Raw genomic sequence first — 24,320 nt, forward strand, 5'->3', positions numbered from 1 at the left:
TGATATTATACAATGGTATGCAAAAGCTAAGGACGAACTACATTTTTACGTCTATATTAAAAGTATTTCATGTGGACAAATTTATTGCCAGCAATACTAATAAATTATATTATGCAAAAAATGTGTAACAAATTTCCTAAGGACATAGTTAAGGAATTATGAATTAAAGATGCAAGAAATTATATTCTCGGTTTTGTCCTTTATCTAAGTGTAGGCAAGCAATCATCCAAGCATGAAGTCACTTCATGTGCAAACTTTGTTTGCCTACACTTAGATAAAGGATGAAACCTAGAATATAATTTCTTGGCATCTTTAATTCATAGTATAACCAAATGAAAAACTTTCCAACAGTTAAGGAATTAATGAACAGTGCTTGCAGAAAACTATGGGGAGAGACATTTCAGTATGGAACATGTCCATCCCAAACTGAGATGCAGCGTTCACAATGTCATACCACGCTTAGCACCAACACAAAATTAAGTGATAATTTTGAATAATATATATTGTTCATAATAACTAAATATACCTGTAGTACTTTTTTTTAGTCTCATCTCCAATATGCTTGATCTTTCTTTGGACAAACTTCCCTTTTTTGCACCCTGGTATAAACGAGGGTCGTATATAATTTGATCTTGCATAGCCTGACCTCTTATCACTATTGAATAAATATAGTGCACCAGACAAGATTTTTTTAGTTTTTTTTACTTGAAACATTTTATTTCAAATATCATATACTCCAGTTGTCTTTCCACAATTCAACTTTCTAATTTCAGTAGGTTTACTGCTGGTAATCAATTTTGATTCAGTCGATGAGGCAAACTGGCCCACACAGAGCAAGGAGAAAGAGGCCTTGTTTTTTGGAGGGGAATTTCAAGCAACAATGCATCTCCTATGGTGTCCCAAAAGTGTTCTTTGGGGTTGAGATCTGGGGGGGTGTGCTGGCCACTCGATTTGATTAATATCCTCAGTCTCCAGAAGTATCTCCATTGCTTGTGTACGATGCTATTATCATTCATAATAAATGAATTCTTCGCCTACAGCATCACGAAACAATCTAACATGACACTGAAGAACTTCGTTGCAGTAAACGTTTGGCAATCATCATCCCTTTTTTTTTCAGCACTTGTAGCATGGTGAGTCCATTAAGTATAATGCCTCCCACACCATGATCCCAGTACAGCACACTGAGAAATTGAGTCTTCTACTCAGATACTTATATTTAAATGTGTCTGAAATGGTAAAGACAAGTTTACCTCCAAATCAATGAATTTAGTATGAAGGTGAATAATAAGAGGTTAGGTATGTGAGAAATTCTTCTAACTGGGCAAAAGAATGAATATGCCTTTAACATATCTGAGCCAAACTTTAGATTATGTTCCCTGGTACTACATGGTTTTCCCTTCAAATCATTCAAGAACAATTTGCTAACTGTTCCAAGAAGAATATTTTGAACAAAAGGAAGGATTGGCAATGGGCTCTCCCTTTTTCTTAGATCTTGGTATTCAACTGCAAACCCAAAATAAAGAAAGTATGTAGTCTTTATGATATAAGTTATGTTGCAATTGCTTAATACAGGTTAACAAACACACCTTACATGTGTATTCCACACTTATTTTATAGCCTCTTAACTTTTACATCAGAGTTCAAGTATTTGCATTATTACAATATACTCTGCTCAAGACAGGTTCAGACTTCAAATGCACTTTCTTTCATTTCCAAACTATTGATATATCCTGAAGTGTCACAATAGCTCTATAAAAGGGTGATAAGTGATAATTTTGAATAATATATATTGTCCATAATAACTAAATATACCTGTAGTACTTTTTTTTAGTCTCATCTCCAATATGCTTGATCTTTCTTTGGACAAACTTCCCTTTTTTGCACCCTGGTATAAACGAGGGTCGTATATAATTTGATCTTGCATAGCTTGACCTCTTACCACTACTGAATAAATATAGTGCACCAGACAAGATTTTTTTAGTTTTTTTTACTTGAAACATTTTATTTCAAATATCATATACTCCAGTTGTCTTTCCACAATTCAACTTTCTAATTTCAGTAGGTTTACTGCTGGCAATCAATTTTATTTTTGTTTTTCAAAATAATCTAAGCATCTCGACATATTGTGTATGTCAGTGAGAAAGTATTGCTAAACCCATTTGGTTTTTGTTGGAAAACTGTAATTGTTCTCTCAGTAATATTTGCACATTTCATTTACAGTCCACATTCTAAAGCTACTCAAACCAGTTAACTCTTTTAAACTATTTTATAATGAATATCAGTTTGAAGAATATATTGTCCATAATTATGTGATCAATAAGTGTCTTATTTCAGTTATCTTAGGTGTCTTGGTGTGAAGTTATTTATATTCATCTTTATGTTGAAATGGAATCATTATTATTCTAAGTCCATTACAGAAATTAGCTTGATTTTAGCATTAATTGCCTGTCCAAATTTTCCTAAATCACTTTCACAGAATCAATGTCTTCATCTACTACTTAACCTCTCCAACAAGAAACAATTTCTCCATTTCAGGTGTCCTTAATTTCTTGAAAAATTTTTTTTTTCTTTCTGAGCACCTTGATTTGATGGAGTTATAACTACAGTTACAATACGTTTCAAATCGAAAATTTCCAAAACCATGCTGTCTACTTTAACTTGCATCTTAATCAATTCATCTTGATGTTTTATAATGAATACTAATCTAAGCTTGCCTGTTCTATATTTCCTGAATAAATAATCTTATAATTATCACTTAGTGATATCTTCCTTGTTTATCCTTTACTACAGGAATATCAATTATGCTGTTATGTCATGAGGGTACTATGTTAGCTCTGGTTCTATTACTCTGATATATATATTGTTACTGGAAAAGAACTGTTTCAGTTCTATTAAGGTTATTCTAGTAGTTAACATAATAGTGTTCATTTTGATTTCCTAATATGAAGAGTTTTTCTTGATTTGGATAATGCTAACACAACCATTGTCTAAGTATATATATATATATCCTGAATGATAACTGTGTATACTCTATGTACAATGTTTTTCATATTTCCTTATAAAATTATTCAAATATGATAATGACATACAATAAATGCTAAATAACATTAATCACTTCTTCTGCTTACCTGATGTGGTAAAATATACAATTGCACCTAGTATCACATTGGCAAATACAGTGGTTGATTTTCCTATACAAGATGCGACTGAATAAGGACAAAAAAGATACCTAAACAAGAATAAATTGTATTACAAAACATAGTAATGCAATGAGCTGTTATGCTAAGCTTAGTCTAAAAATTCACACCCCGCATGTTCTCTTAGTTAATTATTACCTACATCATCATAATAAGGAGAAAACAGTTTCATTCTTTTAATTATATCGTGAACATATCTTACTTAGGATACAAACAAACATTCAAATGAAACTAGAGGGTGGGGAAAAGAATTTTAACTGTATTGGAATCGAGAAAAACACCTTGTTTATCCACGCAAAAAAAATAAATATTTTAATAAATATATATTGCTCCACTCACTCTCATTTTAAACATACCAATGATGAACAAAAGGGGAAAGGGAGAAAGTAATGGAACAGATGTAGCCATAACAAAAACTATATCCTTATCCTGAGATCTCATCAGCTCTTATAAACATATCTTCTCATATTATTCTTTTATGTCAAATCAGCCTTTTCGTATGCAGTCAGTTCTGCATATTTATTAATGAACAAAAACATCAACTCAGTCAAGTAAGTTAACTTCTATATAGTTAATAAATCACATGTTGCTATCTGCCAGCCTGGTTCACAGAATAGTTAGCATATCCACTCTCCAGCCAAAAGACTGCTGGTTTAAATACCAGCATGGGCACGAATTTTTGTGATTGTCTGTGAAAATACTAGTGAGGGGGGGGGGGGGGGTTAAGTGGGCAGTAGATGGCATTGGTGTAGATGATGATAGTAGTTGGTAGAAATTTCTGCTTACATTCAATATTTACATTCTGCAATCTCTAATTATCACACATTTCTAGAAAATTCTCATTTCCATTTTATCATATACTATTCAATTTGCCAATACATACACTCAACAAGACGAATGAAATTTTTCAAATCAAACTCACACGACTTGCCACCTCCATTTGTTATACGTCATACGTAGTTTATTAATACATATAAATACCTATAAAATAAACAATCAATCAACAATGAATGCAGTTAAACAATTAAACATCCTGATTCTTGGCAATAATTAAAAATGCTCATACCACACACACCAACAAGATGTGTGTGTGTGTGTGTGTGCGCACTTTTGCTATAAAGACTTTATTGCTTTTTACATTTTAAGCACTGTCCCTTCTACTGGCGATACACCATTCCCAACATTTTTTCCATTGTTTTAATGATCCTAAAATGCATTCTCTGTGATGGAACACAGTTCTCTTATTTATTTTCCTGAATCTCCTCTATGGTTTGGAAACGACGTTCTTTCAAAGTGGTTAAAGTTTGGGAAACAGGAAAAAGTTTGCTGGGGCTAAGTCCGGAGAATAGGGTTGATGTGGCACAATGGATGTCTGATGATGGTTCTTTCTCTGATCGTCAATTAACAAATGCTGCACAAATTTGTACTGGCATGACACATCTGAACTTTTTCAATCAAAATTTAATAGCAAGATCCTATGCTGATGCCCACTTTGTGAGCAACTTCTCGAACAGTTAAATGACTATTTCCACAAATCACAGCACAAACTCTCTCGACATGGTCGTCATCTGTTGATGTGGAAGGTCACACAGGTCATACCTTCACTGATGGATATTCTGTCCTTTTTAAAATGCTTAAACCACTCACAGCACTATATTTGGCTCATGTAGTCCTCCCCCATATACTTGGTTAAGCAATTAAAATGTCTGTAAAAATTTTACCAAGTTTGCAGCAAAATTTCACATGAACACACGTTCTTCAAGCTCTTTCATTGTCACTTGCTACTAATCCAATGAACAGCTTGTGCAAAGTGGATGTAACTCAACGACTAATGTTCATAACATCATCATCATCAAATTCCTGCCATGTACCCTCAAGGGGTGTACAGGATATGATAGTACTACATGAAAAAAATTACATCATTATTAATTTCCTATCTACAATTTTCCTCCAAATCAGCCTGTTACTTGTCAACACTCCAATATTATCAGATCTTATATTTCTATCGTCTAAAGCACTTTGTACCGTATCAATCCACCTATATCTTGGTCTTCCTCTGGGTCGTTTTCCTGCCAACCTGGCAGAGAACACTTGTTTTGCTAATCTTTCCTCGCCCATTCTGTTTAAGTGACCATACCACCTGAGATTAGCTCTGCTAACGCATTCCTGGATGCTGACAATGTCAAGTTCTTTCCTAATATCCTCGTTTTTAATATGATACTGCCACTGATGCCATCTGTTCACGCCTATAATCTTTCTCAGGACTCTCATATCTGAAGTCTCTAGTCTTTGGTCAAGTGTTTTACTTCTGACCCAGCTCTCAGATCCATAAGTTAAAACTGGTTTGAACACTGTCTTGTATACAGCTAATTTAGTGTTCTGACTAATTTCTCTCTTATTCCGTATGAATTTATTCAATTAACTTCCCACGATACCAGCTTTGCTGATTCTGTTGTCTATTTCTATATTTAGTTTACCATCTTCAATAAAAATTGTGCCTGAGTAGCTGAAATGTTTTACTTGTTCCACAGGTTTTCCATTCACAACACAGTTGACATTTTCAACGATTCTGCCTATTTTCATTGTCTTTCTCTTTTTATTGCTGACCTTCATACCATATCTATTACAAGAGCTATTCAGTTTAGTCAGAGAATCTTGTAGACTTGTAGCGGATTTATTTAGAAGTATAACATCATCCGCATAAAGCAAAGAGCTGAAATTAATATCTCCAATTTTGATATCATGTTTAATACCACTTTCCTTCATAATATGATCCATATAGATAATGAATAACAGAGGGGATAATGTACATCCTTGTCCCACACCAGATTTAATATTAAACCATCTTCCTGTACTTCCTTCAATTCTAACTGCTGACCTACAACTCAAATAAAGACTAAGTATTGCTTGATACAATGTCCCATCGACACCATATAACTGCAGCGTATTGAATAGCTTCTCTCTTGGCACCTTGTCATATGCCTTTTCCAGATCGACAAAACTTAAATACAGATCTTTGTTATATTCCCGTGCTTTCTCGACTATTTGTCGTAAAGTGAAGATCTGATCCTGACAGCCTATTTGGCCTGAATCCAGCTTGTTCTTCACCAAGCTTTTCTTCCACAATCCTTCTCAACCGTTTCTCAAGTATACTTGCATAGATCTTGCCAGGAACACTCAGTAGGGAAATACCGCTGTAATTCTCACATTCAGTTTTATTTCCCTTTTTATATATGGGTAACACGAGAGCTCTACTCCAATCATCGGGAATTCGTCCCTCAGTCCAGACTTTCTGAACTATGCGGTGCTGCCACCGTAAGACTTTTATACCACCATACTTCAGCATTTCTGGTCGAATATCATCTACTCCTGCTGCCTTTCCACATTTCAAACCTTTGATGGCTTTTTCTACTTCAAGTATGGATATGTATTCCTGACTGCATACCTGATCAGTGTTTTTAATCACTGCTTGTTTCATTTAGCAGTTTTTCAAAGTAATTACTCCATACTTCAAGGATATCTTTTTCTTCTGTTTTTCATGTCACCTTTGTCATCTCTAATTCCTTTTACAGCACTCTTTCCTCCATTCTTAAGCTTCTTCGACAACCTCCAGAATATTTTGCCACCTTCTTGATATTTATTTTCTATATTCTTGCCAAAGTCCTCCCATGACTTTTGTTTAGCTAGTTTTACACAGTGTTTAGCATTCTTGCATTTGTCTCTATATTCTCTAAGAGCACAAGCTGACTTATTTGAGAGGAACTTTTGGTATGCTTTCTTCTTTTCCTTCACTGCCTCATTAACCTCCGGTGTCCACCAGGGAGTTCCGATTTTTTTATCCTTACAAACAACCTCACCACATGCCTCTCTGGCAGAATCAATCAATGTTTTCTTCAGAGTTTGCCACTGAATCTCCAAGGTTTGATTCCTGTTCTCAAACTCTTTCATTTTTCCTTCAATAATCTTTGTGTATTTTAGTATACAGCTCACATCTGAGAGCTGCTCAACTTTTATTCGCTTTAAAGCTTTCTTACACGTTATTCTTTTCAATATGAAATTCAATTTTATCCTGCTCAAGACTAAATAGTGATCACTTCCAATTTCAAATCCTCTGTACACTCTGGTGTCCTGCACCAGGGAGAAAACATCACTATCAACAATAACATAGTCAATGAGACTTTTCTTATTCCTAGCCTCTTCTCTCCATGTGAATTTGTGCACATTTTTATGTTGGAACATGGTGTTAGTAATAACCAGTCCATGTCCTGAGCAGAAGTCCAACAGATATTTGCCATTATTATTAGCTTTGCTCTTTTCTCCAAATTTTCCCAAAATATTTTTGTATGTCTCACAATCATTTCCTACTCTGCTATTTAGATCCCCAACAAGGACCAACTTTTCCTTTTTCATTGTGTCAGTTGCTTTTTCTAAAGCTTCAAAAAATTCCTCCACTTCTACCTTAGTAGAACCTTCTGTGGGACCATAGGCACAAATAAGTCTCATTGTCCAGTTCCCCATTCTCATATTTGCCCACATTACTCTACTTGAGACTGACTGCCATTCAAGAAGATTAGCCTTGTATTTTGTGTTGAATACTATGGCTACTCCTTCTTTTCCTTGATTGTCATTGCCTGAATATAACATTTTGTATTTATTGCTCAGAAAGATCTCACCAGTTTTTGTCTTTTTTGTTTCAGTCACCCCTATTATGTCGATCTGGTACTTATCTAATTCCTCAGCTAGCTCCATTTCTTTGCCATTCAGGCTTCTGACGTTGATAGTACCGATCTTTAACTCTGGTGATGTTGAGTTGGGGTTTATTTTCAGATTTGTTCCAGTAGCTGACTTTTCGCTGTTCGCCCTGGTTCCCTGGCGAAAACAACGGGGGCCTTGTTTAACCGGGCGACGCCCCAGCCGGCATGAAATTTTGTCATGTTGTACCATCATTCTATATTTTGGTTTAACCAATAAGAATACAATTTGATCGGCTAAATCCCAAATTGCCAGCCCATCCTCGTCCGTTCAGTATCCAAGTAGATACCCAACAGGGTGCACCACGAGAAGGTGAGGATTGGACATTAGGTCAGAAGCCCTGGTCGGTTCTCTGCATTCCTTTAAAGGCTATGTGGAGATCTCCTCTCAGTTATACAGCTTTGACCCTTAAGCACCCCAAGATGGGGCAAATGGCAGTTTGTTGACAAAATCAAAATCTGCCACCAGGTGATGTCAGTAGCCGCAGCACACCTAGCAGAAGTTGGCACGCTATTTAAAAAGTTTGGCATTTTTTTTGAACACACCTCGTATAAGCGTGTGTGTGTGTAGTGCGAGTTCAAGTTTCTCATCATCAGACCTATGGAGAAAGAGAGAGAGAGTATGTAAACTTATTTTAAGAGAAGCAAAAAATGAATACAACTTGTGAGCAATGCATAACACAACCTAACAAATGATATACAATACTCCAAATATTTACTATGTAAAAATCCAAATTAAACCAAACAATTTATAAACAATACTGCTGTCTGTTTCAACAAAAACAAGCTTATCTTTTTGAAGCACTCTTAACTTTGATCTTCCTTCAATATGTGACCTCAAAATATAAAATACAATCTCACCACCGATCAGAAGGTCCAATAATTGGTCATTTAATGTATTTATAAATGCAATTTAATACTCCTCATACAGAAAATAAAGAAATATAACATGGAAAGGCATTGCTTAATTACAGTAATTATGCAAGTATTGTTTATTCAGAATACATTTTCCATCCAGTATCATTAAAAAGAAAGCACTATCATTAATTTAGATTTTGAACAATTTTCTAAAATACTTACACTGCTGCCACATAAATAGGCACTTTTTGTACTTTTTCCAAAGTCAAAAGAATTGATGCAGCTGATTGAGGATAATCTTTAACTTTAAGTTCTCGTTTTACCTTTCAAAAAATGATTAGAGATTAGCAATTAAAAGATAATACTATACACATAAGATTTCCAAATTTTTTTTTAACTCAATTCACCTTTTAAACTGTTCACACCTTTAGCATCACTTCTGTTGATTTATGATATTCTTATGGCATTCTTCCACCAGAGTATATGCTATGTGCTTTAATTCATATATTCACAAATTTTTCACAAGTTCCAGGACTAAATAGCTATCTGAAACCATTCTTAAAATAGTCATATATCCGAATTTAGGGACACAAAACACATGTGTTGAAATGATTATTTTACTTATTATTTATAAAATAACATTTGACGTTTCGACCCCCCCGTATTGAGGTCATCATCAGAAGGATACATGTGTATAGGAAACCAAGCTACATGCTCTTGCACTCTATAAAAGGTAAATTTAATCCATGCTGTTAATTAATCTTTTTCTTAGCCTGACCTCTAGTGATAAAAAATAAATTAAAAAATATACATATAAAATAAAAAAATTAAAAATAAATAAATGGATGGAACACGTTCAAAGAATGAAAACAGAAAGATTACCAAAACAAGCCTTAAAGTACAAGCCATTAGGGAAAAAAAAAAACCCAGAACGTCCTCTTAAACAATGACTTCTAAGGCCGGAACAGGCCATGCTAGGCCTAAATCCTTGATATGCATGATGATGATGATGAAAAATAAATAAATAATTAATAAATAAATTAAATTCTACAATAAACTCTGCAAAAGTCCTCCTGTACTAAGATTCTTCTGGATTTGTACAGTTCAGATTGTTATACTACAACTTTCTTCTGGACTTGTACAGTTCAAGTTGCTATTGAATGTTAGGGGGGGGGGGGGACTTCACCAAGTCTTCTTGTATTGCGATTTTTCTTTGGCTTGTTCTGGTTGCTATAAAGGTTGCAAATGGGTCTTCCACATCCTTGGAATGGTTAGACCATCATTTCTGTTCAGATTTGGATTATGTTTGAGCATTTCACATGCTTCTTTAAATTTCCTCTCGAACCAGGTTTTGGTGTGGTGTAGGGACTTGGTACCTCTTCAATCAATTCAGTGGTATGTTTGGAGTGAGTGGTCAGAAATGCCGGTGAACACAACCAACACATTAAATACCTCCATTTTGGAAAAACTGGGCTTTCTGACCACGCATTCCAAACATACTACAGAATTGATTGGAAAGGTACCAAGAAAGGTACCTTTTCAATCAATTCTGTGGTATGTTTGGAGTGCGTCGTCAGAAATGCTGGTGAACACAAACAACACATTAAATACCTCTATTTTGGAAAAATCAGCCTTTCTGACCATGCACTCCAAACATACAACAGAATTGATTGGAAAGGTACCAAGTCCCTACACCACACCAAAACCTGGTTCAAGAGGAAATTTAAAGAAGCATGTGAAATGCTCAAACATAATCCAAATCTGAACAGAAATGATGGTCTAACCATTCCAAGGATGTGGAAGACCCATTTGCAACCTTTATAGCAACCAGAACAAGCCAAAGAAAAATTGCAATACAAGAAGACTTGATGAAGCCCCCCCCCCCCCCAATATTCAATAGCAACTTGAAATGTACAAGTCCAGAAGAAAGTTGTAGTATAACAATCTGAACTGTACAAATCCAGAAGAATCTTAGTACAGGAGGACTTTAGCAGTTTATTGTAGTTTTTTATTTAATTAATTAATTTATTTTTAATTTTTTTATTTTATATATATATATATATATATATATATATATATATATATATATATATATGTGTGTGGCGATCAGCTTTTACTCGGTTGTTATACATTTCAAAAAATAGATTTAATGACTCCAAGACCGAGATAACATATAAAGATTTTAATGATAAATACTACTAGTTTCGGCATATAGCAGCTTCTTCAGGTATTTATAAAGGAAAGGAATACTAATAAACATTGAATTATTTAAACAAACTGGAAATTACAGGTACAAATTGCCTCACATAATCGATACATAAAAACGTTGTATGTTTCAAGTTGTTCCAACTGGCGTGCCATTATTTGTTGCAATTGTGCGTGAAGATGCGTTTGAAAGGAAAATCGTAGAATCAAGGGAAATCCTACTGAACCCGGTCCACTTAAATAATAATTTAAGTTATAACATCCCAGATAGCCATGCTGCAGTTATTCAATATTGGCGTTCACGTGAACTTGCACGCACAATTGCAACAAACAATGGCACGCCAGTTGGAACAACTTGAAAAATACAACGTTTTTATGTATCGATTATGTGAGGCAATTTGTACCTGTAATTTCCAGTTTGTTTAAATAATTCAATGTTTATTAGTATTCCTTTCCTTTATAAATACCTGAAGAAGGCTGCTATATGCCGAAACTAGTAGTATTTATCATTAAAATCTTTATATGTTATCTCGGTCTTGGAGTCATTAAATCTATTTTTTGAAATATATATATATAATATATATATATTTTTTTTTTTTTTAAATTTTATTTATTTATTTATTTATTATCACTATCAGGCTAAGAAAAAGATTAATTAACAGCATAGATTTAATTTACCTTTATAGAGTGCAAGAGCATGTAGCTTGGTTTCCTATACACATGTATCCTTCTGATGATGACCTCAACACAGGGGGTGAAACGTCAAGTGTCATTTTATTAATAATAAGTAAAATATTCATTTTAACACACGTGTTTGGTGTCCCTAAATTCGGAAATATGAATACTGATCACTGTGTAACCTTAAAAGAAAGATTCTTAAAATATGAACATTACTAAACTCAAGACAGTTCCATTTCAGCAAGTCTCAGTAAATGATCACAGATCGTTATATTCCAAAATGTCAATGATGTCATCTTTCAGTATGAAAAGTGCTGCAGTATTAGACATATCTGATGTACAGAGTTCAGTAATTTTTGCAATATATTATATATTACAAAATATATAATAAATAAGAAAGCAAGCGAAAATTCTTAAGGAAATGTACTAAACATTATATACCTGACATTGGATAAAAACTAACATTTCTTCTAAAAAAACACAATAACCTAAGTAATCAAGGCAGGCTCTGCAATGATGACCAGTATAAAGAGAACAGCTAAAATACATGTTTTTGATGCAGATGATTTACACCACCAAATAGGAGAGAGACAGCAGGATAATTATCCTGCTTATTGGTAGCCTGAAATGGCTTGGAAAAAAAAAAGTGGTATGTTTGGTCTCTCTCTCTCAAACAGAATTGTTGCATGTGGTTGTTTGGATTTACAGCCAAAGTAACTAAGGATATGAGGCATGTGTATTATGTAAACTCTGCTCTTCTGACCAATATTCCTGATTTGTGAAATGAAAAACAAGCTTCCAGGAGGTAAAACCCTGATAATTATGTATGAGATCAGCAACTCACTTTCAGTTGAAAAGTTCTGTACAGAGATTCCTCATGCAGCAGACAGAATCCAAAAATGTCAACATGGTACTTTTCTAATTCTTCTGCCATTTCTACTGCTTTTCATCGATAATTCTTAAAATGATACTGCCTATCATGAATTCTGCTACTGCAATGCTGTTAAGTTTGTTCCAGTAGCTGACTTTAGGGGCATACACAGTAGCTGAAGTTAAGTAATCACATCAGATAACTGCAATGTTGAAGATAACACTAACCTGCAGGAATAAAGAAGTTATTCACCTGCTTAATAAGGCTTTGATAGACCACATCTTGACTACAGTGCTAAGACAGGGTATCTGGGTTCAGAGAAGATGTTCAAACAGGTACCAAGATGATAACTGGCTTATGGAATTGTGCATATGAAGAACTGATCTTCAAGTCTGAAGAACAAACAGAGGAGAGGAGACAGGGGTAGAACTCGGGGTTAGCTGCAGAAGCAAAGTAAGAATGTGATATCAAATATTTCTCATGGCATGCAGAATGAATGGGTTACCTGTGGATGCAAGTGCATCTTCAATGAATGTTTTCAAACAAAGATATTTAGTGTGACGTGGAAGAGATTCTCTTTCAATGAGTACTGGATTTCCCAAAGAAGCATGCATAATAATAATAAAAAAATCACGAGTATTTGTGTGGAGAGAAAGGGAAGGCAGTGTGAAATGGCAGAAAACATTTTTTTTTGTCTCTCGCTTATTCTCTGCAGGCTATAAATGAGTCAAACAAAAATGAAAATATCTTTGGAAGAATAGAAAATACCTGCAGAAGGGAAAAATAAAATAATAAATGAAATAAAGAAGATTTAAATGTCCAAGTCAAAAACAAAATTTTCCTGTTGATTTCAAGTAGTATTTCAATTTTCAGTATTATAATTGAAAGAAATCATCATCATCACCATGTACCCTCAAGGAGTGTACAGGATATGACAGTACTATATGAAAAATTTACATCATTACTAACTTCCTATCTACAATTTTCCTCCAAATCAGTCTGTTACTTGTCAAGACTCCAACATCATCAGATCTTATATTTCTATCGTCTAAGGCACTTTGAACCGTATCAATCCACCTATATCTTGGTCTTCCTCTGGGTCGTTTTCCTGCCAACTTGGCAGAGAACACTTGTTTTGCTAATCTTTCCTCTCCCATTCTATTTAAGTGACCATACCACTTGAGATTAGCTCTGTTAACACATTCCTGGATGCTGACAATGTCAAGTTCTTTCCTAATGTCCTTATTTTTAATATGATATTGCCATTGATGCCATCTGTTCACACCTCTAATCTATCTCAGGACTCTCATATCTGCGGTCTCTAGTCTTTGGTCAAGTGTTTTACTTCTGACCCAGCTCTCAGATCCATAAGTTAAAACTGGTTTGAACACTTGTATACAGCTAATTTAGTGTTCTGACTAATTTCTCTTTTATTCCATATGAATTTATTCAATTGACTTCCCAACATACCAGCTTTGCTAATTCTGTTGTCTATTTCTATATTTAATTTACCATCTTCAGTAAAAATTGTGCCTAAGTAGCTGAAATGTTTCACTTGTTCCACAGGTTCTCCATTCACAACACAGTTGACATTTTCAATGATTCTACCTATTTTCATTGTCTTTGTCACCTTCATACCATATCTATTACTACAGCTATTCAATTTAGCAGATTTATTTATAAGTAGAACATCATCCGCATAAAGCAAAGAGCTGACATTAACATCTTCAATTTTGATATCAGGTTTAATACCACTTTCCTTCATAATGTGATCCATATAGATAATGAATAACAGAGGGGATAATGTACATCCTTGTCTCACACCAGATTTAACATTAAATCATCTTCCTGTACTTCCTTCAATTCTAACTGCTGACCTACAACTCAAATAAAGACTAAGTATTGCTTGATACAATGTCCCATCGACACCATATAACTGCAGCGTATTGAATAGCTTCTCTCTTGGCACCTTGTCATATGCCTTTTCCAGATCGACAAAACTTAAATACAGATCTTTATTATATTCCCATGCTTTCTCGATTATTTGTTGTAAAGTGAAGATCTGATCCTGACAGCCTCTATTTGGCCTGAATCCAGCTTGTTCTTCACCAAGCTTTTCTTCCACAATTCTTCTCAACCGTTTCTCAAGTATACTCGCATAGATCTTGCCAGGAGCAATCGGTAGGGATATAACGCTGTAATTCTCACATTCAGTTTTATTTCCCTTTTTATATATGGGTACCACGAGAGCTCTACTCCAATCATCGGGAATTCGTCCCTCAGTCCAGACTTTCTGAACTATGCGGTGCTGCCACCGTAAGACTTTTATACCACCATACTTCAGCATTTCTGGTCGAATATCATCTACTCCTGCTGCCTTTCCACATTTCAAACATTTGATAGCTTTTTCTACTTCAAGTATGGATATGTATTCCTGACTGCATGACTGATCAGTGTTTTTAATCACTGCTTGTTTCATTTAGCAGTTTTTCAAAGTAATTACTCCATACTTCAAGGATATCTTTTTCTTCTGTTTTCATGTCACCTTTATCATCTCTAACTCCTTTTACAGCACTCTTTCCTCCATTCCTAAGCTTCTTCAACAACCTCCAGAATATTTTGCCACTTTCTTGATATTTATTTTCTATATTCTTGCCAAAGTCCTCCCATTATTTTTGTTTAGCTAGTTTTACACACTGTTTAGCTTTCTTACATTTGTCTCTGTATTCTGTAAGAGTAAAAGCTGACTTATTTGCCAGGAACTTTTGATATGCTTTCTTCTTTTCCTTCACTGCCTCTTTAACTTCCTGTGTCCACCAGGGAGTTCTGATTTTTTTTATCCTTGCACACAACCTCACCACATGCCTCTCTGGCAGAATCAATCAATGTTTTCTTCAGAGTTTGACACTGAATCTCCAAGGCTTGATTCCTGTTCTCAAACTCTTTCATTTTCTTTTCAATTATCTTTCTGTATTTTAGTCTACAGTTCACATCTGAGAGCTGCTCAACTTTTATTCGCTTTAAACCTTTCTTGCATGTTATTGTTTTCAATATGAAATTCAATTTTATCCTGCCCAAGACTAAATAGTGATCACTTCCAATTTCAAATCCTCTGTACACTCTGGTGTCCTGCACCAGGGAGAAAACATCACTATCAACAATAACATAGTCAATGAGACTTTTCTTATTCCTAGCCTCTTCTCTCCATGCGAATTTGTGCACATTTTTATGTTGGAACATGGTGTTAGTAATAACCAGTCCATGTCCTGAGCAGAAATCCAAAAGATATTTGCCATTATTATTAGCTTTGCTCTTCTCTCAATATTGTGCCAAAATAAAATTGATGGTACAATATTGAAAGAAATTATGTTCTTAATTCCATTCTTATCTTTTCAAGCATTAGCAAACAAAACTTATTCATGCTTGGAAAACTAATGAGACTTCCTAAACCAAATAAACATTACTATTAATTTTATGATAAATTAATTATAAACAAATTATAAAATAAATTTTATAATAACAAATTAAAAAAGTTCATGCAGTGTTCCCTTCCTCCACAAAAATCAGGAGTGTTACCAGAGAAAAGAGAAAAGGAGTTACTCAACAGTTGCAACTCTATTTAATTTTTTTAAAAAATAATCTCAGGCAATGTTGAAAGTTTATTTTTTCACTTGGTTAGAGTATAATAAAATTAGTTTAATCCTTTATCCAAGTGTGAGCAAACAAAGTTTGCGCCTGAAGTATCTTCAGGACTAGGGTAAAGTGATACAACACCAGGGCAACTCGTTGCAAAGGTGGAGAAAGCTACCAACACTCCTAACTTTTGCATTATAGGAGATACTGAGTTAGGAGTGTTGGTAGCTTTCTCCACCTTTGCAACGAGTTGCCCTGGTGTTGTATCACTTTACCCTAGTCCCGAAGATACTTCAGGCGCAAACTTTGTTTGCTCACACTTGGATAAAGGATTAAACTAATTTTATTAATCTCAGGCAATGATAACCTAGTATATAAGAACTGAATGCATTAAGTAATACAGCACATCTAAACTGATAACTTCACACATGCACATAAATAAATAAAACTGCTCTTACCAAATCCAGAAGATATCTTCTTGATGCTAAATATAACAAACCAGCTGTGACCACATCACATATCTATATAAAAAAGCAAAAGCAAAAACAAAATTAAATAAAGATTAAGATGTAAAAATAGAGAAAGAATTAAAAAAAAGGAAATACAGATCTTGATTTAAATAATCTCAATAAATGAATAATAAATTCACTAAGGATCAAAGCTAGTTAACTGAGAAATGTCCAACCAGCCTTTTAAGGAATGCAAAGAACAGACTGTAGCTTCTGACAAACTCCAATCCTCAGCTTCTTGTAATTTACCTCATTCGTAGGTACTGAACTAATGAAGATGAGGTGATATTTGTGATTAGTAGACCAAACTATGTTTTATATTGGCTTAAACTAAAAGACCATGATGATACAACATTATGAAATATCATGCCAGAGTCAAGTTGCTTGTAATTTAACTTATATCTAAAAAATCTTCCAAAGAAGTATATTAAAAGGTAGATGAAACTAGTCAGGAAGTACAGCAGTAATAGCTTTATGCAGTTCAGAATTATCTGGTCTTCATTCCAGAACTCGCAAGAATTTCAACATAACCATAGAAATGTAGATCAAGTTTCTTCAATTAACAAGCAAAACACAAGAGATAAGCATGGCCTTAAATAAATATTATTTATTTAAGGCCATTATCAGTGTGATAACAATTAATTACAAAATAGAAAATGAACAGATGATTTGAAAAAGTAAGAGCTACATGATGTTACACACAAAACAATGCAATGATATAACTCAAGAAATATTGCAATACTTATAATTCATTAGCTCTTAAAAAAATTGATGTGTGATTAGAATAAACAAAAACAGCAACTCATGACAAATGGCAATGATCAATTGAATTGGTTGACTCAACAACAAATCACAGTCCCCTCTAGGTGCTATTGTCTCATAGCTCACCCTGCCTCACCTTCTGAGTGGTTTAAAACTACTAGATTGCTATGAATTTGCCCCGCTATGGTGTCTGTACGTCTTTTCAAAGGTGTATGTATTCTGAATGAACACCCGGGCTATTAACGCAAATGAGATGCAATGTTATGCGTCAAAAAATGCCCTCTTCGTGAAGCGTTAGTATATCGTGTTTAATTTTAGGGATCACGCAAAACCAGGAAACAATTAGGGGAGTCTTTAATGGGAATAAATGCAAAAATATAATATTGGTGACATTGTTATTCAGTGGATGAGCACCACACGCCTAGCACAACCTGAATATTTGCCCCTGATATCAACACTGATTAAGTAAGCGTGTTTCAGACCATAGAATGCTGTGCCAAGCCAGATTTTTCAGATTTACTGTTGCTAATGTAAGATTTGTGTTCTTGTATTCTCTTTTCCACAGAGATTCAGTTTGTTCAAAGTGAATTCTAACTGTTAGAAGTTAGAAATCATGCTGATAATTTGTTGATAAAAAGAAAAGTAGCCACTAAATTGTATTTCTTAAGAATTCTGGAAATGGGCTCTGAGATGCCAAAAATTAAGGAATTGGAACTCTATGAACTGCTCATTTGTTATTTGAGCTTGGATTATGGCAATTGCAAAGCTGTTGCATGGTCTTTTCTGAAAAGGCCAGCGAGTTTCATATATCATTTGATGTTTAAGAGTTCCTGCTGTAACAATTGAGGTGTAAAACAAATAGTATGAGTATGTCAGAAAGTTTTTGTAATTCCAGTCTTCTGTGATGGATGGGAAAGCTAACTGCTGTTGAATGTATTGTCCAGTGAATGTAGGCTTTCGATAAACAGAATTAATTCACCTGATGGTGAACGAAGGAGTAGAATATCAAAAAATGACAATTTGTTGTTTTTTCCCATTTCCATAGTAAATTCAACAAAGATGTAGATTGTTTATATTTGATAAAAAAGGAAGCAATGTGTCTTCATTATGAGGCCAGATAGTAAAATCATCTATATAATGAACCCAAAATGAAGGCTGAGGGAGTATGGACGAGAAAAGGATGGCTTCTAAATAAAAGCAAGTGCAGGGGAGAGTGGACTTTCCATTGTGGGTCTTTCAACTTGACTGGATATGCTTATTAAATATCCAGAGTGCATAACAAAGTTGAATAGTTTCACTATATCCTGTAGAAATGATTCTGTAAGTAGATGTAGTGTATCTTCAAGAGGAATATTTGCAAAGGGAGATTCTAAAGCTAACCATTATATCAGTGGGTTGTAGGAAAAATTTTTACTTTGTCTAGTAAATCTGAAGAATTTTTGATAAATGAGTGTGAGTTGCCAATCTGAGCTTTTAATATATGTGTGTTAAAAATTTGGCTATTTGATAAGTAGGTGAGTCTATCCAGTCGACAACTGGATGAAGAGGAATGCCTTTCTTTCTTCTATGGAGACACCATAGAAGTTTTTCTATGGTGTCTCCATCTTCATCTAATAAAGAGTTCAGTATTCTGAGTTGTTTGTTTGTGGGATTGTAATTCAATTCTTGGTATATTGATCAATCCCATAATAAAATAGCAACTTTTTTTTTAATAATTAGCAGAATCCATAACAGCAGTAGAATTCTCCTTGTCAGACTTAGTAATAATGAGATGACTGTTGCATCTTAAGAATTGTAACGCCTTCATTTTAGCTAAAGTGATGTTTGTAGGTAGAAGCTTGGTTTTCAGTACGATGGATGAAATTTACAAACAAGTTTATTAGCATCTTCAACTAAACACAGTGGATAAGTTCCATTCAATGTTGAAGAAGAAATGTAAGTAAGATATCCTTTTAGGAACTATGGAGAAATCATACCCTTTTGAAAGAATAAGGGTTTAACTTTCGGTTAATGGGCATACCTAAATGTTTACTACCCATTTTATGGAACAGTATGATGTGCACTTTGCCTTGTGACAAGGGAACTGAATTCATGATCTAAATGTCAGTTGTGTTTATTAAATGAATGGCACAGAGAACATTAGCCTATGAGAACTATATTCAGAAATAAGACATTAATACCTAGTTCACATTTAGCAGCTCGTAAATGATTGTGCACGAGTGATAGGCTTGCGTTGAAATAAATATTACGAGCACCCAGGGACTCGATCGATTCCTTCAGTGTTGCAAAGTTTGGAATAATCTTGAGGCCACCACATTTTTTTTGGAGAAAGGCTATCCTTGCTAGCAACTTACCTGTCCTCTGAGTTATTTCTTCCATATTGAAAGATTATTAATTGTTGTTTAAGAGATACTTGTGCCATGAGAGGTTTCTTCAATTAACATGAAAAACACAAAGGATGAGTAATACTATTTATTTAGGACCATATATTTAAGACTGAATATTACAGACCACATCAGTGGTGACAACAGTTAATTACAAAATAGAAGGCAAACAATAGATATTTGAAAAATAAATTAAAATCCACTTGATGTTATACATCTATTACATATGGCAATATTTCCTTAGTTATAGTATAACTAAGGAAATATTGCCATATCAACAATTCATTAGCTCTTAAAAATGATTGATGTGTTATTAGAATAACTTTCCTATATCTTAGATATAGAGAGGCATTTCTTATTTTTAATTCTCTCCTATGGTATCTATCCTGCAGCTTGGATTAGCCCATATTCAATCCATTCCTAATGCTCCTGTTCCTGAGGGAACATTCCCTCAAGACACGTGGTGATATACCATCAAGTCCCATAGCCTTGTTGACATCAAGTTTACCAAATTTTTCATATACCTCCTGATTACTCACCATCAATAGTTACTCTCCCATTCCCACTGCTCTGAAGTTCTGCATTATATTACAATCACAAGGACTGAATTCTTTAATGAACTACTCATTTAACGTCTCAACTATATTTGCCTTAGTGTTTATCATTCTTCCTTCCATGGGCCACATATCGAAAAAATCTCTCTACGATTTCTTTTAGCATCATTTGCTAACTGTTGCTCATACCGCACTTTTGCTACCCATACTAAGTGAGTCATCTTCCTTGCTTGGTCTTTGCACTCCTCATAACTGATTATCTCCACCCATCTTGTGCCGCCTCCACAATGCCTTTTTCTTCCAGACCATGCTTAACTTCTTTAGTCATCCATTTTACACCTCTCTATCTCTATATTCACTGAGCATCTACAGATGCTGTATGGCCACTCCGATGTTCGGTGATGTGCCACACCAGGCTAGCCATATAGTCCTGTTGTTTTCTTTTCTTGTGGCCTTAACTCTCTGAAGTTAAGGCCACAAGAAAAGTCACTCCACACATACTATCCATCCATCTCATTGATGGTCTACCCCTGCCTCTTTTTCCAGGAACTTTACCTTCTATTACTGTTCTGAGAAGTCCCCCTTCCATCCTTTCAATGTGTCCAAAATATTTTAACTTTCTTCTGTCAATATCCTTAAGGAGCCTTAAAGTTCTACTGATCTTTTCTAACACCCATTCATTTGTATGCCTTCTGTAACACCACACCTCAAAAGCAGATATCTGTTTCTTATCTGACTTCTTTAGGTTCCAAGTCTCATATCCATAAGTCGCTGTTGGAAAAACAACTGCATCCAAAATCCTCAACTTTGTTCCCATGGAGATAGATCCATCCTTCCAGATTTTAGACAGATCTCCTATTGTATTAGCCATTCCTAACTTTTTTCAGATGTCTTCTGAACAGCTATTCTTCACATTGATAATGGATCCCAGGTACTCAAACTTGCTGACTTCCTCAATTAAGCTACACTTGTTTCTCAAGAGCTTCTCTGTTTGTATTTCCTTTGAGAACCATAATCTTTATCTTGCTAGGATTGAGTTGAAGTCCTCTGTTATTACTGATCTCGTTAACTTTGTCAAGAATGAGTCCTAATTCTTTCATTTCATTACAAAGGAGTACGAGTACTGTATCATCAGCATACCTCAGATTACTGATCAATCTACCTCCCATCCTAATTCCTGTCCTGAGCTCATCCAATGCTTCATGCATGATGTCCTCTGCATATATACTAAACAAGTGAGGAGAAAGTAAACATCCTTGCCTAACTCTTTTTCCAACTTGAAGCCAGTCAGTCAATCCAACACCTGTTCTTACTGTGGCTTCTTGCTCCTTATACAAGTTGGCTATCAACCTGATAGTGTGTTGAGGAAAACCCATTCTTTTCATTACTTCCCACAGTTTCACATGCTCAACACAGTCAAAAGCTTTAGAGTAGTCTAAGAAATACATTACCAGAGGGGGTCTGAATTCTTTATATTTTTCTGTGATCTGTTTAAGGCAAAGATTCTGATCTCTGGTGCCCTTACCTTTCCTAAACCCGCTTGTTCCTTGGGCATCTCTGCCTCAACTTTGGCCTCAATCCTATTTAGCATGATCTTCAATAAAATGTTGCTAGCATGAGATATCAAACTAATAGTTCTATAATTCTTGCACGCCTTCATATCACCTTTCTTATGTAGTGGTATTTTACACATACCTTATTTAATCTTCTGACTTTTGGAATACATTCAGTCATTGCCTCTGCCAGATATTCCTGAGTAGAGACAGCAGCAAGTTATAATTGAGAGAGTGACTAAGACAGCATTTCATAACAAATGGACTAAATGAATAGTCAATATATGCCCAACTGTACTAATGACAGAGAGTTAGCATAAATTCATACTGTTCTTTCAGAACTATACAGTATTTCTTTCATTTGATGTTTAATTGAAAGTTACAGCCCCATTTTTGAAAAATTTTTTATTCATAAGGTATAAAAAAAACTTAGTCTGAATTAGAATTTGTTTTCTGGAGGTAAATTTTTGATTTTAAATTGTACAGTATGCACATACGTTTTTTTTTTTTTAATTTATTATGAAGATCACAATTTACATCAATGTAATATTCATTCTTTATATTCACAATTTCATACTCTTCTAGTTCTTTTTAATGTCTCCCAATATTGCTTACATTTGTTCTTTTTCATGTCATTCTGTGTTCTTTTATATTTGGTTCCTACCAATCCTTTGTTCTGCTCAATGTATGATTTCTTATGTTTTCCTTTGTTGCTATGTGTTTACATATAGTTCCTGTAATCACTGGTCAATTGTAAATACATGATTATTCCACCATTTCCTTTGTGTACTGATTGTGATGTTTGCAAGGAAATTCAATTCATTATCATGCATGTTTTCTTTTTTTTTTTTGAGTTTTTACTGTTTGTAATGATAAGCTTAAGATAGCATTAGTTCTACAGGACTCTTTGATAGCAAGGCATTCTGTAGGTGTATATAGTGATATCATTTCCACAGTGCATCATTTTGCCATACTACGTCTTATTATATCATCATCATCATCTTCATCAAATTCCTGCCATGTACCCTCAAGGGGTGTACAGGATATGACAGTACTACATGAAAAAATTACATCATTACTAACTTCCTATCTACAATTTTCCTCCAAATCAGTCTGTTACTTGTCAAGACTCCAACATTATCAGATCTTATATTTCTATCGTCTAAAGCATTTTGTACCGTATCAATCCACCTACATCTTGGTCTTCCTCTGGGTTGTTTTCCTGCCAACCTGGCAGAGAACACTTGTTTTGCTAATCTTTCCTCTCCCATTCTATTTAAGTGACCATACCATCTGAGATTAGCTCTGTTAACGCATTCCTGGATGCTGACAACGTCAAGTTCTTTCCTAATATCCTCATTTTTAATATGATATTGCCATTGATGCCATCTGTTCATACCTCTAATCTTTCTCAGGACTCTCATATCTGCGGTCTCTAGTCTTTGGTCAAGTGTTTTACTTCTGACCCAGCTCTCAGATCCATAAGTTAAAATTGGTTTGAACACAGTCTTGTATACAGCTAATTTAGTGTTCCGACTAATTTCTTTCTTATTCCATATGAATTTATTCAATTGACTTCCCACGATACCAGCTTTGCTGATTCTGTTGTCTATTTCTATATTTAGTTTACCATCTTAAGTAAAAATTGTGCCTGAGTAGCTGAAATGTTTTACTTGTTCCACAGGTTCTCCATTCACAACACAGTTGACATTTTCAATAATTCTGCCTATTTTCATTGTCTTTGTCTTTTTATTGCTGACCTTCATACCATATCTATTACAACAGCTATTCAATTTAGTCAGAGAATCTTGCAGACTTGTAGCGGATTTATTTAGAAGTATAACATCATCCACATAAAGCAAAGAGCTGACATTAACATCTCCAATTTTGATATCAGGTTTAATACCACATTCCTTCATTATGTGATCCATATAGATAATGAATAACAGAGGGGATAATGTACATCCTTGTCTCACACCAGATTTAACATTAAACCATCTTCCTGTACTTCCTTCAATTCTAACTGCTGACTCACAACTCAAATAAAGACTAAGTATTGCTTGATATAATGCCCCATTGACACCATATAACTGCAGCGTATTGAATAGCTTCTCTCTTGGCACCTTGTCATATGCCTTTTCCAAATCGACAAAACTTAAATACAGATCTTTGTTATATTCCCATGCTTTCTCGACTATTTGTCGTAAAGTGAAGATCTGATCCTGACAGCCTCTATTTGGCCTGAATCCAGCTTGTTCTTCACCAAGCTTTTCTTCCACAATTCTTCTCAACTGTTTCTCAAGTATACTTGCATAGATCCTGCCAGGAACACTCAGTAGAGAAATACCTCTGTAATTCTGTA

General features: G+C 34.6%; 1 protein-coding gene across 4 annotated transcripts in view; it reads right to left on the reverse strand.

Moving 5' to 3' along the window:
* PIG-U (phosphatidylinositol glycan anchor biosynthesis class U) overlaps positions 1-24,320 on the reverse strand; it is a 276,485-nt gene that overhangs the window by 198,453 nt on the left and 53,712 nt on the right. For all 4 annotated transcript variants that reach the window (XR_016548865.1, XR_016548864.1, XM_090398373.1 and 1 more), the window contains 3 exons: positions 16,655-16,717; positions 9,032-9,132; positions 3,132-3,232 (listed from right to left, as the gene is read on the reverse strand). Coding sequence is in view for 2 of the 4 variants with exons in the window: in XM_090398373.1 (XP_090254499.1) it covers positions 3,132-3,232; positions 9,032-9,132; positions 16,655-16,717 (265 nt within the window). In the remaining 2 variants the exon portion in view is untranslated. The remainder of the gene's footprint in view (positions 1-3,131; positions 3,233-9,031; positions 9,133-16,654; positions 16,718-24,320) is intronic.

This window comes from Typopeltis vanoorti, chromosome 1 (genome assembly GCF_054136105.1).
Source record: "Typopeltis vanoorti isolate ZY-2024b chromosome 1, IOZ_Tvanoo_1.0, whole genome shotgun sequence".
NCBI lineage: Eukaryota > Metazoa > Arthropoda > Arachnida > Uropygi > Thelyphonidae > Typopeltis > Typopeltis vanoorti.